General features: G+C 45.5%; 1 protein-coding gene across 1 annotated transcript; it reads left to right on the forward strand.

Annotated features, from left to right (window-relative positions):
- Positions 1 to 692: 692 nt before the first annotated feature.
- Positions 693 to 14,193, forward strand: ACTA1 (actin alpha 1, skeletal muscle). The gene is made up of 7 exons (XM_086927108.1): positions 693 to 756; positions 4,811 to 4,961; positions 6,800 to 7,124; positions 11,083 to 11,244; positions 11,732 to 11,923; positions 12,037 to 12,218; positions 13,890 to 14,193. The coding sequence occupies exons 2-7, from the start codon at positions 4,833 to 4,835 to the stop codon at positions 14,031 to 14,033; spliced, it is 1,134 nt and encodes a 377-aa protein (XP_086783234.1). The 5' UTR covers positions 693 to 756; positions 4,811 to 4,832; the 3' UTR covers positions 14,034 to 14,193.
- Positions 14,194 to 18,502: the final 4,309 nt, after the last annotated feature.

Raw genomic sequence — 18,502 nt, forward strand, 5'->3', positions numbered from 1 at the left:
GATACCTTCCTCTCACCGTGCCTGACATGGGACAGAAACATGTTTATCTCATCCAAAAATCCGTGTTTGAATGCGCGAGGGGCGGACGCGGAGCTCTCCACGCGCACTTGGAAAGCCCGCTCTGCACGCGCTGACCAGGGCGAGCTCGGGAGGGGGCGGTCACCCTTCGCCTGGCCGGAAAGTGCAAGTCACGGCCCGGAGGGGTGCACCGGCACATAGTGACTGTTACCCCCACGCCAGCTGTAGTAAAGCCAACTCCCTCATCACTTTCCCTCTCCGAGGCCGCATGTAGGATGCGTGGCGGGCAGCCCCCTCAGACCTCCTCACACTGCCATAGCGGGAAGTGGAGGCTGTGGAGTAGGGGCGGAGGCCGGAGGCGGGCTGGGCTGCTCTCACCTGGCAGCCGCCCCCCTCTTCCCCCTCTCTATGCGGGATCATCGTGGTCTGCGCGGGAACTCACCTCACCGGCCTGGAGGCGGGGGTCCCCTCAGACGCTCCTTATACGGCCGGTCCTGTCTCACCTGGGCCGGCTCCAGGCGCGCCTTGTAAGGCCGTCCACCCCGCGGCCAGTCCTGGGGCTCACCCCGGCCCAGGGCCTAATATGGAGAGATAGGGAAGACATTCTTGCCGGTGCGCCGCGGGGGAGGGAGCGCCCGGGCTGTATAAAGACCTTCTGGGAGCACTGCCCGGTCGAGCTGGAGAGCTAGCAACGCGTCCCCTGCACCGCCCAGCCGGAGCTAGAAAGTAGCGCCTAAGGTAAGCCAGGCGTCAGCGGGACCCGCGGAGGAGAGATCAGCAGGGGCTGATGGGGGAAGTGCATGTTCGTTGTTTACCAAGGACCTGGAAGACTTGCTGGGGTTCATGCCACTGGGAAAAAAACATAATTTACCTATTTAAAAGAAGGGAAGTTAGAAAAAAAAGGTACTCGTTGTAGGAGTCACCTGGGTTTATTTCTTGATATTCCAACTGACAACAAACCGCCAAAGCGAAGACCTGTTGCTTGTTTGCGTCACATATATACCCGGTAGGAGTTTTAAACACACGATTGTTGCACTGCGATAGTAGTTTGACAGCCGGTGACGTGAGAGCATATTGATGAGGGAAGATAAGACAATCAGGAGGAGGATGCACTTGTAAAGGAAATGTTGACAATGCTTTGAATGTGAAGGTACGTGCACTTCTTTAATTCGACTGAAAAATATCTGCCCTTCTCAGGAGGGCTGCCATACTTTTAATGGGAGGGTACTGGCACTTATCACTAACCAACAATTACTCTGGTATAGTGAGTACCAGTACACGCACTTCTATATTTCCAATTCAAGCGCTGGATATTAATATTTGTTACTCAAAATAATTGATGATTACGATTTATGTAAACAGAAGTAGTTTATACAATACTTGTATGTGTCATACATATCAGGCTAAAAGGATGCCTCATTCTCTCAACAGTTTCTCCCATTTCTCTGACAACTTTCTTATTTCTCCATTTTTCATGCCCCTCCGCTCTACCCGTCTCTCTCTCTCTCTCTCTCTCTCTCTCTCTCTCTCTATATATATATATATATATATATATATATATATATATATATATATATATATATATATATATATATATATATATATATATATACACACACACACAGACAGGTACTAGGGATGTATACATAAAGGCACACAAATATGTATGTACATAAGTGTGTGTGAGTGTTCATAAGGAACATTTGGTGATTTATCAGGGCTTAAGTACTAGTGTGGGGGGCTCATAAAGTTAGGTAGAATGGGTGTGACATCACTGTGTGTGACATCACAAGTAGTGACATCACAGCCCATGAAATCGCATGGGGCATCACAGGAAGAGGCACCATGACTCACTGGAAGTGACAACAGATCTTAAAACCTCACATATGTTTAGCAGGCCTTTTATGAGTACATTTTAGCACATTACAATATTTAACAAATTAGATTTTACATTGGGGTTATGCCAAAATATTGACCCAAAACAGACGCAAACTCTAGGCCTCAACTTAAAAAAAATGTTTAAAACCCTGCCACAAAGAAATTGGCAACAATGAGAAATGTTGCAGTAAATCAGTTCCGCTTAATTGGTTGCAAAGTCTGTTTTAAAAAAAATCTTATGGGGTTAAAGTACCTGCTGCATAGATCTTTGAGTGGCAGGTAAATCTCAGGGTATAATAATAATGGTAAGATAACTTTGAAGGATAACGCATTTGATGGAGAAATTTGTGCTTTGTCTAGTCCTAGTTTTGAATCAAAGAACATAGAGGGTTAACATGTCTCCTGCAAAGCACATTTCGTAACACTCAGATGACATATTTATTTTATGTAAATGGGTAAGTGGGTTACTGCTTTTACAGAGATCCTTTTGTTACTTGCAGTTCATAAATTGTAATGCTTCCAATATAGCACAGTGAGTTTTGAAGGTACATGTGGTTCCCACACCCTGTAACCGTCACTGTCTTATGTAACACATTCTTAATATTGATGTACACACATGATTTATTGTCTGTGTATAATGTGTATGCGTGATGCAAACTGCTGTGACACCCTGCATTGGAATGAGTAGTGACACTACTCATTCCAATGCAGGGAGTTAGAGCACCTTACATCACACGTACACAAATAACAATGTAAATACCTTTATTTTGTTATATTTCTTTTATAGTGCTCTAGCACTACTGTAGTGACTAGTGTGCTCTACTAGTGATTGATTGATTGACATGCATGCAACAATCAGGTTGTCTGATAAATCTTAGAGTGCCTGCATGTTTTAAAAAAAATCCATCTCACTAACGAAAGGAAGGCAGTAGGGAAACATTTTTATTGCATAATTGGTGATTTGGACGTGGAAAGCAAAGAACAAGTGAGTGAAAAAAAGCATAGATATGTTAAGTAAGTTATTTTACAGGGCAGAGTCCCAACCGACTGTATTATTTTAATGAAGGGACTCCTTTGTAACAAAACGATATTCGTTTATTATCTCATATATTTAGGTTATAATCTAATTTGCAACTCCGGATGTTCTGCTTTGCTAATCTCTATGTAATGTCCATTAGAGAAACAAAATCTCCAAGTTCCTGAACTTCTATGCACACCAGAAAGACGCTTCTCCCCCACCCAGGCCTAAATCGAGTCTTTTTACCCAAAAATAAGGGGCAGGAAGGGGCTGAAGGTGCACAAATAATCACAACGATTCCCAGCAAAAGCTCAGAATAATTTCATGATCTGAAGGAAGTGCCATTTTATTCATGACCTTGTCCTTCACATATGGACACTCATCAGACATGCTCAACAAGACTCAATCACACATGCTCAACCGATATCAACCAGCCATGCTCAATAGTTATGGATCACACATGTATGACAGAGATCCATCAAATATGATCAATAGATATGTATAAGACAGGTTCAACAGACAGTGATCACATATGCTCAACAGTCAGTCCTCAGACTTGTTCTGACATCAGTCACACATCCTCAACAGTCATCAGATATGTTCAGTAGACATCCAACAGACATGTTCAACAGACATCAATCACACATCTTCTACAGACATGCTCAACAGACTTTAATCAGGCATGCTCGACATAGAGCAATCACACATGCTCAACAGTCATGTTTATCAGACATGATCAAATGACATGCTCCACAGACATCTATCACATGTTCACCAATCACAAAGTAGCTTTTCAGAAGTTCCAGTGGAGTCAAAGCATATTAACTGAATGTTACTGATAAGTCCAGGGGAAATGCATCTGGGAATGTGGAACATTTTGAAAAATGCCTGCTTTTGGCTTGTAACATACTATTTAGAGCCCCATTTCTCATAAATTGAAACATTAGTGTAAGGATTTGTTCGGAGTCATTGTTGGGTTGGCTTTTCCCGGTGAAAATGTTAATATTTTGTGCCCGATTATGATGTCTGGCGGATCTCCACCGACAGGCATTCGTGGCGGTCTGCCCGACATCTATGGCTGTGGTCTGACTGCCATATAATTATGCCGTTGGTCGCAGCACAGCGGGCAGAGGACCAACCAATGCTTTCGACTAGCGTAATCCCTACAATGAGGGCGGTGCCTGCAGAGGCACCGCCGACGGGATTACAATGTCCCTTTTCCGTCTGCCTTTACATGGTGGTCCGACTGCCATGTAAAGGCAGACAGAATGACTTTAGGGACCTAGAGCAGAGCCGCTGTGGGCCTCTGCTATGGGCCCAGAGGGGGCACATGTGGTGCCTCCCCAAACATTCATGCACAGTGTGCCAGGCACCACATGGTGCCTGACACACAATGTACGGATGTTTGAAAACATGCCTTTTTCAATTGTGGCTGGTGCTGCGGCCCTTTTCTGGGCTGCAGCACAAGCCGCAATTGAAAAAGGCATGTTTACGACTGAAGTCAGTCACATTGTAATAAGGCGGATGGAGCCTTCGACTACATGTCGGGCGGCCCCCATCCTGATACGATAGTGGTCAGATGCTTGTCCGACCGCCATAGTAATGAGGCCCTTAGTGTCTGAGATATGGTGATATTTACTGCAGTGGTCGAGAGGCTAGATGATACCTGTAAAAGAGCCATTTCTATTGAGGTTTTGTTTGTTTAGCAACCCTTTCTAAGAAACAGCGGCCCTAATTTTAAAATAGGAAGGGTGAAAGAGTTTGATCTAAACACAGGTACGGGGTTAGAAGGATAGCACGTGTCAGGAGGAAGTTTCTCCTCTGGCTTAGATAACATATCAGGCTCTGTTGTAACCCTTCTCACTATCTGTGTGCTCTTGTGTTTTTTTGGCTCAGCCTCTGAAAGACAGATATCATCATGTGTGACGATGAAGAGGTAACCGCACTTGTGTGCGACAACGGCTCCGGTCTTGTGAAAGCTGGGTTTGCTGGGGATGACGCCCCAAGAGCAGTGTTCCCATCCATTGTTGGACGCCCCCGTCACCAGGTAAGGAGCCAAAATCTAATTATTATGTATAAATTAATTAAATCAGCATTCCATAAAAGATTTGCCATTTTCGGACCGCAAACTGCTTAGCCAAAGAAGTTAGCTGAATAATGCACATCATTTGTCTGTAATAAAGATAATTGAACAATATTTCGATTCATTTAGTTGTTTAAAAACATGTCTTGTCTACAAGAGAATCGGCTCTAGCACAGAATGTTTGTGTTTGCATTCAATACCATTGAGATGTTCTCATTTTGTAATCCATCGGGGGATCAATGCCCTTTTGTAAGCTATTCTGATATGAATGTCAACAGAACCACGAGGTGGCCCTATCAGTTCAAAGGCATCACAATACATTACTGCTCACCCACATATACCTTAATATATACATATGTGCATCATGTTGTAACCCAATGCACATATGAGGATTCTTACACACCTATATGTTTTAATCATTTATAGAAATTATACACATATATAATCCGTATACTGTATATGTAGCTAGGCACACACACATGATTATATATATAGAATACATGTAAGTATATATTTGTATGAATACACACATACACATTCACACAAATACATATGCACACACACAATCCATGTATAGCGCTTTGCAAGGGAAATACAAAATGTAATTTCCAATTGTAATTCGTGAAATCGTGGATCGATTTTCACCAAACTTAACTGTGCATGGCAAAGGGGCTATACACTGTCCCATATGGGAAGTCTGATGAAGAGATATGCTGATTTATACGTTTTAAAAGCACATATATTTTCAATATAACGTAACCGTAACTGGTGCTCGTGTAAAGCGCTCCAATACCTTCGTCGAGTTTGTGCTATGTAAATCTGCAACAAAAAAGGGCTTTCTATATGCTGCTTAATGTGCAAGGCATAACATGAGACTAAATATAATTTTTCTTTCACCTCTGTACACAAACACATGTATAGAACAATGAAGAGAACTTAAATTGTTGTTTTCTTTCACTATATATAAATAATGACGCGCAAATCTTACAGGGAATACTTCCTTCATTATTCATGCGCAATAGCCAAGTGATACTTTTACCTTTTCCACTTATATCGACATTATTTCCACACAGAAAGACAGACACACACATATTTACTTATTTCCTCATGCAAAAACATTCATACACGCAACTATTGTTATATTTTAACTTACGCTCAATTTTCCATCCATTTAATTAGGAACGTGTACATAATATAAGGCCCGATTCACAAAGGTAAACTCGGTCGCAAACATGAGTTTACAAATTTTACTTTTTTAAGCCTACAGGGAACTCGCAAAGGGCTCCCTGAAGTCATACGTGCATTTACGAGTGTGCATTTCTCTGTGATAAGTGTGGAGCAATCCGCATACGTAAATCCCACTAAAGGAATGGGAATAAGGCATTTCAAGGCCTGGCTTGCCTTGACAGTTTGGGAATGCCCAGGCACAAACACATATGTTTGCAGGTATTACCAAACCCCTCTTCGTTTCCTTCCCAGCCTACAAATGGTCAGAGATTTACTCTGGCCAAGTAGTGGGGTAACTCCTATTCAGAATGGGAAAGGAACGAATCGCCCCAGGATTTCCTGGGGGTACTAGAGAAGAGCTTTCTCCCCATGAAAGCTGCATTCAAAATTGGTTAAGCTACATTGTGTTTACTACATGGAGACTTATTACACACCTGGATAGACAGTATGAGCATTAGAGTCGTACGAACTAGATCAGGCAATAAGTTCAAGATATGTTCTGCTTATTTTGATGTTTTGTTAGTGGAAGTAGAGATGGTTAAAGGTCCTGTTTTCTATGCATATGTATTCCACAGGGCGTCATGGTGGGTATGGGGCAGAAGGACTCCTACGTTGGGGATGAAGCTCAGAGCAAGAGGGGTATCCTGACCCTGAAGTATCCTATTGAACACGGCATCATCACCAACTGGGACGATATGGAGAAGATCTGGCACCACACCTTCTACAATGAGCTCCGTGTGGCCCCAGAGGAGCACCCCACCTTGCTCACTGAGGCCCCACTCAACCCCAAAGCCAATCGTGAGAAGATGACACAGATCATGTTTGAGACCTTTAATGTCCCTGCAATGTATGTGGCTATCCAAGCTGTACTTTCTCTCTATGCATCTGGCCGTACCACCGGTAAGACTACGATTCCGCTCTCTTTTTCTCATCAGGATGATTTCTAATATCAATTCCTCACTCCCTATTATAAGAGCCATTCCTCACTTCCTGACATAGCCATTCCTAGGTTCCTCACTTACATTTCTCATTTCACGTTAAGAAGACCATTCTTCACTTCCTCTCTCACTTCCTGTTATCTGAACCACTTCTGACTTCCGCACGTCCATTCTTCACTTTCTATTACCGCTCCTTACTATCAGGACCAGTCGCAGTTCCTCACTTCATTTCCTCACTTTCTATTATCAGGAGCATTCTTCATTTCCTCACTTCCATTTTTCATTTCCTGTTATCGAGACCATGCTCACTTTGTCTCTCACACATTGTTAGCCGGACCATTCCTCGCTGCCTATTATCAAAACCTTCCTTATTCCTTCCCTCGCTTCCTATAATCAGGACCACTCTTTCTGGGAAATAGTACGCACAAACCACAAGTATATTATCTGTAGTGGTGCAGGGTTATCATACACGGAAAACATGGTTACATAATTTTCCAATAAGAAACGTGCATTCTGCCAACATGGCATCACCAGGTGATGCCGCCATTGCTCAGCCGATGCAGTTGTTCTTAAACGATCACATTCTCAAAGTCTTTAGTGCAGCTGTTCCTAACCTTTTGACTTCTCTGGCCCCCCATTAATTCATTATTGAAAGTTAGGAACCATAGCCTAAGCAATCTCTGTTTTGAACCTCAAAAAATACACAGAACTACAAAAACAGAGATACATCATACAAATGCACACTTTTCTAAATATTTTCTTTCACAAACGAAAAAATACAAAAAATTAACATTTTAATATTAATAGGAAGGCAGGAGCTTTTCAAAATGTGGTTTTATTTCTTAACATTAAAATTACATGTTAGGCTCTAGCATATCTCTGCGTTTTTTGCCTTTAATGCATCCACTTTGTCAGCACATCTTATTGCTTCAATTGAGGCCACCAATGGTTTATGCTACTGATAGCTATATTTGTCTATTCCTAAAATGTCAAGATCAGGATGGTAACTTAGGGGGTGGTTAGGATGGCAGGCGGATCGCCATCGCAACTCGATTTACCCCCGCCATATTATAATGGCGGGGGTATCACGGAGGACGCAAAGTGCGTCCGCCGCTTTTCCGCCGGTTGTCAATCGTTCGGATTGCCGACCGGGTGGACTTGGGCCTCAATATGGTGGCAGTGCATATTAGGATGCTGGGTTTTTAAGGCCCTTCCATGGAGGCTTTGCCACCATGGAAAGGCTGTCGGGGATTTGTGGGCCCCCGGGGTGGGTGGGAGGCACTAGGGGGTACCCATAGTAACCCCCTCCATTCCCATGCGCAAGGTGGCAGGCACCGTCCAGTGCCTGCCACGTTGTGCATGGGTAAGCACAACATGGCAATTTGTAATTGAGGCAGGTGCTGCTTACAGCAGCTCCGGCTGCAATGTTAAACATGCTGAATGCAACCGTCAGGCTGGCGGTCGCATCCTAATTAGCGGCGCGGGACTGCCACACGTCTGGCGGCCGATCACAGTACAGTGAGGATGGCGGGCGGACTAAAGTCCATCCGCCATCCTAATCACCCTCTTAGTTTTTACACTCCAGATTCAAATTACTTCACATTTACAGAATGTTTTTAAATTGAAAAAAATTCTCATCTATATTGCATTGTAATTGCATTTATATAGCACTTACTACCCCTGACGAGGCTTTGAAGCGATGTACATATATTTTTAAAATCTGCTAATATCATTACATTTTTTTAAACAGTCACTTACCCCCTGCGTATGTGTGATGGACTCCCAGTGGTTCAAGGACCACAGATTAAAAACTGCTGGTGTAGGGGCACATGCATCAACATAAGGGATTCCTTAAAAATCGCTATTTAGGAATCGCAATTCCTTATGCATGTAGGAATCGGAAAATAAATTGTGATTCCCCCTCATTGCCTAATTGCGATTTGGCAATTGCGAATCGGTATTAGGTAATGTCACACTATTCATTCCTATGGACCTATAGGCCCATTGGAATGAATGGGAATGCATTTGCAATTTGAGATTACCAAATTGGTAATCGCAAATTGTGAATGCAATTTCAAGGGTGCCAGGGGGCCTAAGGCACCCTGAGGCACTCCTCCAAAAGGTAGGTGTGCACATGTGCCGCACACATATGCCCTAAGGGCATGTGTGTGTGCCACATGTCACTTTGAAAAATTGTCTTTTGTGCATTTTTCAAACATTTTGCAAATTACCATCAACTTGAAGTTGATGGTACTTAGCGTTTCCTAAATGCGAAGTCGCATTTAGGATAGGCTTGATGCATCTCAAATAGGGAATCACAATTTGTGATTCCCTGAATGCATTCGCAATTTAGGTAATCGCTATAAATTGCGATTACCTATTTTGCAAATGCAATGCCTTTGATGCATCTGAAAAGGCATTTTACCGGTCGCAAACTTGCCGATTCTGGGAATTGGCCCGTTTGTGACTAGTAAAATGCTTGATGTATGTGCCCCTAAGTGTGTTCGCAAACGCTCATATTAGGAAATCAAATAATATGGTCGTCATAAAATTTACGTGGTTCTTGCACAATATTATCTGTGGAATCACTCACTTTGCGACCTACTTTGCTTCACATAGTCCTGTCCATCTGATTAGACCCTAATACACACATCTCTCAATTTCCCATATGAGTAGCAGCAGATGTGTTCATCACTAGACATAAAAAATGGGCATGTGATACACACAGCAAGGTAATAAACATATATATAGTAATGTATGATAAATATGCATTATAACTATCAAGTTGTCAAATGCGTAAAAAGTTATGTTATTAAAGAAATTCATTAATTCATATGTTTCCAATGTAGATATCTACTAGCTATCATCTGTAAAAATAGAATCGCTAACCATTACTGCCTAATATTTTGAAACTTTATTAATAACATTAACATTCATTATCAAAAAAGAAGCACATAATTTATAATTGCAAGGTAAGGAGATAGAAAATGCTGACCTTAGGGGGCATATTTACAAGAACTGATGGATCTACATTGATACAATAGAGTGGTTAATGGCGCAAGGAATCACGGATGTGTAATAAATTCTAACGTAATCTTTGGCGCTAAAGTGATGCAATACTGGAGTTGGTCGTAAGACTGATGCAACTACAGCAATGCGTCAGAACACAGAGGTGAGTCCTATGTTAAAAGCCCTGTGTCAATCCTTTTGCCTTGCTTGAGAAGGCGTGAGGATTTTGATGCAGTCAAATCGTAAAGTGACGCAGTGAAAAGTTGTACGTGGCTTTTAACGTGGGAACGCCTTCCCTGCATACATTATACCTGGTGCAGGCATAATGTGGCGCAGACCTGTACAAACTGAGGCAATGGGCTCAATGCGTCAGTTTGTAAATGTGGAGCAGTGTGGAGCACTGTTTGCTATGCCACTGTGGCAAAAAAAATGTACGATGTGGTGGTCCTAACTTATTGCAAATGCCCCTAAATCAGTGCCTCAGTTAAGGGCAACAGTGTTCCTTGCCTAAAGTGAAAGCAAATGTGGTGGTGTCGTCTCTTGGTGCCGGTCATTACTCTTTCCTTTCTGATACTTCTCTGACAGAAAGTTTCTCAAATGCTCTAAATTTGCATTACATTTTTAAAATATCCAAACTTTATGCAACAGTTCCATAGTGTGTACAATCTGTGGGAAACGCAGGAATTTACATTTGCTTAGAAAATTAGGTGCCTCAAGTTTTTATTTTGCTTAACTATAACACAAATAGAGATCCATCTTATCTCCTGTTGTGATGTGTTGGTATACATTGATAAATATGGCTTAAATGACCAGTGCTTAAGCTTTGCCATCTAGAAGTAATATGACACACGAGGAAGTGGTGATGTTGGATTCCAGGGCGGAGTACTGACCGTCGAGTGGTCTCGTTACAGGTATTGTGCTGGACTCCGGAGATGGTGTCACTCACAATGTCCCAATCTATGAAGGCTACGCCCTCCCCCACGCCATCATGCGCCTGGACCTGGCTGGCCGTGACCTGACTGATTACCTGATGAAGATCCTAACGGAGCGTGGTTACTCCTTTGTCACCACAGGTAGGAGTTTAGTCCGAAGGGCGCCTGCATTTAGCTGACCTGCGGCCCTCCCTCTCCTCGCCCTACAGCCATGCATTTCCATACAGGCTGAGCAGAACAGTGCAATCAACTAAGCTATAGGCGAGCAATAATTTAAAAGAAACATGCCTGTGATGAAAGCGTTATCATAGCATGCCTTTTCTTATTTAGGAGAGAGAGTCTTATAGTCACATTTTAGGTTCGTATTTGTAAACACGTTAAACTTTTTTTCTTTCATAAAATCAGTAATTCCATCGGCATTCGCAATGAAGCACAATATATCTCCTCCGCGCTGCTAAATGTCTCTCTTGCGTATTCCCAAATGTCGTGTGAGGTGCTGGAGCCCGCTGTGGTGACAGGAAGTGCAGCGCGAGACTTCCAGATGAAGCATTTCGATGCAGTTTATGATGTATGGTTTCTGTCTACCGTGTGACGTCCTCTGATCCTTGGTTCGTTCTCTCTCATTCAGCTGAGCGTGAGATTGTCCGTGACATCAAGGAGAAGCTGTGCTATGTGGCTCTGGACTTTGAGAATGAGATGGCGACCGCTGCTTCCTCCTCCTCCCTGGAGAAGAGCTATGAGCTGCCTGACGGGCAGGTCATCACCATTGGCAACGAGCGTTTCCGCTGCCCCGAAACCCTCTTCCAGCCCTCCTTCATTGGTAATTCATGAGTAACCGCAGAGAAATGTGTACATCTTTGAGACACTCTCCCTCAAACCCTTTCAGTCGCTTCCCAAGGCTATGTGTTGACTTGTCCTGTGTGTCCCTGCCAGGTATGGAGTCCGCCGGCATCCATGAGACAACCTACAACAGCATCATGAAGTGCGATATCGACATCAGGAAGGACCTGTACGCCAACAACGTCATGTCCGGAGGCACCACCATGTACCCCGGTATTGCTGACAGGATGCAGAAGGAGATCACTGCCCTGGCACCCAGCACCATGAAGATCAAGGTAGGCTTTAGACTGGAGGCCTTTGTGAGACTGCCTCACTGAAGAACCAATGCCAGTACATAGAGAAATCTATAGGTACTATAATTAAGACTGATGTGGACAGGTTAAGCAGTCGTTATATAGAAATCTGTGGATAGATCACAGATCTCAGGGCTTTCTTCATCAGAGGAGAAAAGCATACCTAGTCTCTGCTTTATGGCTATTTCAAATAGTAAAAACGTGGGTTTTATAATGGGTACTGCAAAATTATGAGCACCAGGATGGAAAGAAAAAACTGAATTTGTTCAAATAAGCATACCAGGCATGTGGGAACTTGAGACCTCTGGTACTGTACATTATAGTCCGGGCCTCTGCAATAACGCGGAAGGAGAGGGACGAATTATGTAGCAGGGTTGAGTAAACTATGCAGCAAGAAAAGTCAAATTATGGTGCATAACGCAGCACATTTTATAACAGGATTACATCTTTATTTTGGCATTTCTGCACTTATTAACGCCGCCTGGGCATTGGTTGCACCTATTTAGTACCAGTTTAACACCCAAATGTAGCAATAAGCAACAGAAAGGTGACAGTCCAGTTTTACAGAGGGCCTACCACTGAGCTGCAACACCCGTCACCACATTTTTAGTAACGTTTGAACCGTTCGAGGTAGAAACCACATTTTTTAATGTTAAAATCTGCAGATTATGTGGAAGATGATGGATTATGTTGAAATGCTGCAAATCTATAATTCTGCGAAAATCTCAGCGGCTGCACAATCCCTTAATTCCAGTGGCCCAGATTATAGTGTACAAAGTATAGCAAAATAAATGCACATATATAATGAGGCTATATGAAAATACACCGTAATTATACTTAATTTATGCTTTTGATTCGACCAATTATTTCTCAGGAGAACAAGAAAACCAGATACAAGTGTCCTTCCCTCTGGGTCCAATACCCCTACCAGTGCGCCAGGTTTAGAAAAGACATTCATGATTCTGCACCTAGAAGTCTCCGTGTTTTATGAATTGTAGCATTTTTCTAAATTCAAATGAACACCTATTGCCCTACTACATATTTTAAAGGGGGCTCGAGCTTTCTTCCTTTCACGACCCAAATATCAGTCTATTTAAAGCTATAACAGGGTAGGACTGGCACACAGGGCAATCAGGCAGTACCTGATGGGCTGGTCTGACAGGCCAGGATATGGTGTTGCTGTTGTAGGCCTGTCTTATGGTCTGATTTACCGTTTTTTAGTGTTATTTAAACAAACATTACCCGATGGAAGCTAAATTCGATGCAGTCTCCCCTCCCAGGCAAACACTTATTCATCGTGTCTTTGGAAGCTCAAAATGGCCCCAATTTGGAAACATGGACACTTTTTTAGCTATCTGATTTGCTAAGAGGGCAGCTTTTATTTTGGGGACCGAGTCTATGTTGTTGTCCTAGTCCGACCCTGGTTATGAAGTAAGAAGTCAAGGTGCGGATATCTGTGTACGTTTACCACCCCAGAGTTTATGTGTTATGTTATTTCATTTTAACAAGACCTTTTCATCCGTTGTCCTGCCTTTGCCTTTTTAAGCACGGTGGTAGAGATTGAGATGATGATTGTCTGGAAGCAGAGCTTTGCCAGTGTACCGCTGCTTAAGTTTTGAGTTGTCCTTACGGTTTGCCGGGTTTCTTTCACAGATCATTGCTCCCCCTGAGCGCAAGTACTCTGTCTGGATCGGTGGCTCCATCCTGGCTTCCCTGTCCACCTTCCAACAGATGTGGATCACCAAGCAGGAGTACGACGAGGCAGGACCCTCCATTGTCCACCGCAAGTGCTTCTAAACGTGCTTTTGCCCCCACCAAGGCCCACCTTCGGAATGGAGATGCAATAAAGCTCAACAGTCGATGACTGTCTCTTTTGTAACAAATTTCGTAACTCTTGCTGCAATCACGAAGTTGACTCAAAGTGTATGTAAAAGTGTACATAAAATGTTAAATTATTTCACGTCGTTTTGTTGTCATTTAAAAAAAAAAATCATGTACATGATTGAATGTTATTGCTTGACTACTCAAAATTTTGGGGTACAATGACTGGGTACACAGAGTGGATGGCACAGGTTAGGTGCAACATTTCCCACCCTATCCGAATGTGGTAATGTACTTTTACTTGTGAGGGCCACTGAAAACCATGCGTACAGAGAAGAGTGCCTGTTCCTATTACAACAGCACATTATGGAGAATGCCCAGAAGGCATCCACAATAATTTTTTATGACCTCCACTGCCTCCCAGTAGAATCATGCATCACATTCACAATCCATGTTCCGGCATATTAGATAGCCATACTCGGTGAACACGATTCTTTCAGGTCTCAGTCAAGTCCAAAATATGATTGGATGAGCCAACGGGGTAGTTATCAATAGTGCAGCAGGTGCAGTGGCAACGAGGATCAGTGTTCTGAAGGGTCCACTTCACCCTAATAACAAAACCAAAGGATGAGAGGCCCAGTTTTCTTGCTTGTATCAGGGCCCAAGGTACGCTACTGGGATGAGCTGCACTTCTTGACAAACTAACACGGGTCTGCTGTGCACACTGAAAATATATTCCAAAGGGACCTACACACACACATACTGTGGGAGTCTCGTCAAAATCCATAAACCCAGCTGGTCTTTCACCTCTCTCTTCCACAACAATTGTTTATTCCAAAGTCTTAGAACCCTTCTCGCATTCACACTCAGTCAATCTATTGCCTTTAACTTAATGAATTAATGAACAACCCCTGCATTGACAACCATATCGAGTTTGAATCCACTGCAAACATGGCAAATGCCAGCAACAGCTACTTCAGGGTTTCCAATATCCCAAGGTGTCATGTAGTTTCCACCTCACAGTGGGAACTCAACGTTTGTGGATAGCAGAACTATTGGAATGGTGCCAGACTTATTCTATGCACCCCATCAGGATATGATGTCCAATAGACCAATTAGCTCACAGTGCCACCATATGCCCCCTACCAGCGCTCCATGTTTAGAAAAGACATACATGATTCTGTTCCTAGAAGTGCCTGTTTTTTTTATTAATTTTAGCATTTTTCTAAATTCAAGTGGACACCTATTGCCCTACTACACATTTCAAAGGGGGTTCACACTTTCTTTTCGCGACTCAAATATCTGTCTAACACTATATACAGGGTCGGACTGGCAATCAGACAGTACCTGATGGCCTGGTCTGACAGGTCAGGATGTGGTTTGGCTGTTGTGGGCCTGGATTATGATCTGATGGGCCGGTTTTTACTGTTATTTACATGGTATTTAAACAAACATTACCTGCAGGAAGCTGAAATCCATGCAGTCTCCTCTACCTTGTAAAACACGTATTCATCGTGTCTTTGGAAGCTCAGAATTGCCCCAATTTGGAAACATGGGCCACTATTTGAGCTCTCTGATTTTCTAAGAGGGCAGCTTTTATTTTGGTGACCACACCAGTCTGCTGTGTACACTGAACAAATATTCCAAAGGGTCATATAGACACAAATACTGTAGCAGCCCCGTCTATTCCATAAACCCATCTGGTCTTTCACCTCTCTCTTCCACACCAATTGTTTATTTCAAAGTCTCAGAAGCCTTCTCACAATCACCCCCAGTTAATCTATTGCCTTTAACTTAATCAACAGCCCCTGCATTGACAACCAATCAATCAATCAATCAGTGACACTTATGAAGCGCGCTACATACCCGTGGGGTCTCAAGGCGCTGGGGGGGGGGGGAGCCGCTACTGCTCGAACAGCCAGGTCTTCAGCTTCTTCCTGAAGGAGAGGTGGTCTTGGGTCAGGCGCAGGTCGGTCGGGAGGGAGTTCCAGGTCTTGGCGGCCAGGTGGGAGAAGGACCTTCCTCCTGTAGTCGCTCTTCGGATGCGGGGGACGGCGGCGAGGGCGTGGTTGGCTGATCGGAGGTGGCGTTTGGGAGCGTAGAAGTTGACTCGGCTGTTGAGGTAGCTCGGGCCTTGGTCGTGTAGGGCTTTGTGTGCGTGGGTGAGGAGGCGGAAGGTGATTCTTTTGTTGACGGGGAGCCAGTGAAGGTCTCGCAGATGTCCGGAGATGTGGCTGGTTCGTGGGATGTCGAGGATGAGTCTGGCTGAGGCGTTCTGGATCCGCTGGAGTCTCTTCTGGAGCTTGGCGGTGGTCCCGGCGTAGAGGGCGTTGCCGTAGTCCAGTCGGCTGGTGACGAGGGCCTGGGTGACGGTCTTCCTGGTCTCGGTGGGGATCCACCAGAAGATCTTCCGTAGCATGCGTAGGATGTTGAAGCATGCCGAGGAGACGTTGTTGACTTGCCTGGTCATGGAGAGGGAGGAGTCCAGGATGAAGCCCAGGTTGCGTGCATGGTCTGTCGGTTTGGGTGCGGTGCCCAGGGCGGGAGGCCACCAGGAGTCGTCCCAGGCGGAGGGAGAGGGGCCCAGGATGAGGACCTCCGTCTTGTCCGAGTTCAGTTTCAGGCGGCTGGTCGTCATCCACTCGGCTACCTCTTTCATCCCTTCGTGCAGGTTGGCTCTGGCGGCGGCGGGGTCGTTGGTCAGGGAGAGGATCAGCTGGGTGTCGTCGGCGTAGGAGATTATGCTGAGGTTGTGTTTGCGTACGATGGCCGCGAGGGGGCTCATGTAGACGTTGAAGAGGGTGGGGCTCAGAGATGATCCTTGGGGGACGCCGCAGATGACTTCGGTGGCCTCTGACTTGTACGGTGGTAGGCGGACTCTCTGTGTTCTCCCGTCGAGGAAGGAGGTGATCCACTCCAGCGCCTTGTCCTGGATTCCGACGTTGCTGAGGCGCTGCACTAGGGTGCGGTGGCAGACCGTGTCGAATGCCGCGGAGAGGTCTAGGAGGATGAGGGCCGCTGTTTCTCCATTGTCCATCAGGGCTCGGATGTCGTCGGTGGCGGCGATGAGGGCGGTCTCGGTGCTGTGGTTGGCTCGGAAGCCGGACTGTGAGGGGTCGAGGGATCCGTTCGTCTCGAGGAAAGCGGCCATCTGCTTGTTGACGGTCTTCTCGATGACTTTGGCTGGAAACGGGAGGAGCGAGATGGGGCGGTAGTTCTTGAGGTCGGTGGGGTCCGCTGTTGGTTTCTTGAGTAGGGCGCTGAGTTCGGCGTGTTTCCAGCTCTCGGGGAAGATGGTGGTGTCGAGGGATGTGTTGATGATGTCTCGCAGGTGGGGTGCGATGACAGCGTCGGCTTTGTTGAAGACGTGGTGAGGGCAGGGGTCGGTCGGTGATCCGGAGTGGATGGAGTTCATCGTGCGGATGGTGTCTTCGGTGCTGATCGGGGTCCAGGCGTGGAGGGTGGTGGTGGGGGGTGGTTGTTCGGTTATGGTGTGCGTTGGTTGGTTGTTGAAGCTGTTGTGTATGTCCGCGATCTTGTTGTGGAAGTATGAAGCCAGGGAGTTGCAGAGGTCTTGCGATGGGGTGATGTCGTTGTTTCCTGCGCTGGGGTTGGAAAGCTCTTTGACGATGTTGAAGAGTTCCTTGCAGTTGTGTGCGTTGTTGTCCAACCGGTCCTTGAATGCTGTTTTCTTGGCGGCGCGGATCAGCTGGTGGTGTTTCCGGGTGGCAAGTTTGAAGGAGGTCCTGTTGTCCGGTGTCGGTTCCCTTCTCCAGACTTTCTCGAGGGCTCGGCAGTTCTTCTTGGAGCTCTTGAGTTCGTCGGTGAACCATGGGGCTTTCTTGCTGCCGGGTCTGCTGGGCGGGGTCCTCAGTGGGGCGAGTTCGTCCGCGCAGTTGCTGATCCACTTCGTGAGGTTGTCGGCGGCCTGGCTGGGGTTCGCTGAGCTGGCAGGAGGGTGCTGGCTCAGGGAGGTGGCGAGCTGGTCTGCTGTGATCTTGTTCCAGCTTCTGCGGGCGGTCTGTTGCTGGTGGTGGTGGGTCGTTGTTTTCTTGAAGGTGAAGTGGACGCAGCTGTGGTCCGTCCATTGAAGCTCTGTGGTGTGGCTGAAGTTGATGTCCTTGCTGGATGGGAAGACAGCGTCGAGTGTGTGTCCGGCGAGGTGGGTGGGGGTGGACACCAGTTGCTTGAGTCCCAGGTTGGTGAGGTTGTCGAGCAGGGTGCTGGTGTTGCGGTCGTTGTTGTTCTCCAGATGGAAGTTGAGGTCTCCCAGGAGGATGTAGTCAGCGGAGGGGAGGGCATGTGGGCTGACGAAGTCGGCGATGTCCTCGCTGAATTGTGTGCGTGGTCCAGGGGGTCGGTAGATCAGGGTGCCTCTGAGGGTGGTGTTCGGGTTGGTGTGGATCTGGAAATGCAGGTGTTCGGCGGTGGTCAGGGAGTTGTCG

The sequence above is a fragment of the Lissotriton vulgaris genome, chromosome 6 (assembly GCF_964263255.1).
Source record: "Lissotriton vulgaris chromosome 6, aLisVul1.2, whole genome shotgun sequence".
NCBI lineage: Eukaryota > Metazoa > Chordata > Amphibia > Caudata > Salamandridae > Lissotriton > Lissotriton vulgaris.

Bases quoted from the DNA above. Each gene is read 5' to 3' on its own strand.
- ACTA1 (XM_086927108.1), top strand. From the start codon at position 4,833: ATGTGTGACGATGAAGAGGTAACCGCACTTGTGTGCGACAACGGCTCC. The intron at 4,962-6,799 runs GTAAGGAGCCAA...TGTATTCCACAG, and splicing joins TTGGACGCCCCCGTCACCAG to GGCGTCATGGTGGGTATGGG. The intron at 12,219-13,889 runs GTAGGCTTTAGA...TTTCTTTCACAG, and splicing joins CCAGCACCATGAAGATCAAG to ATCATTGCTCCCCCTGAGCG.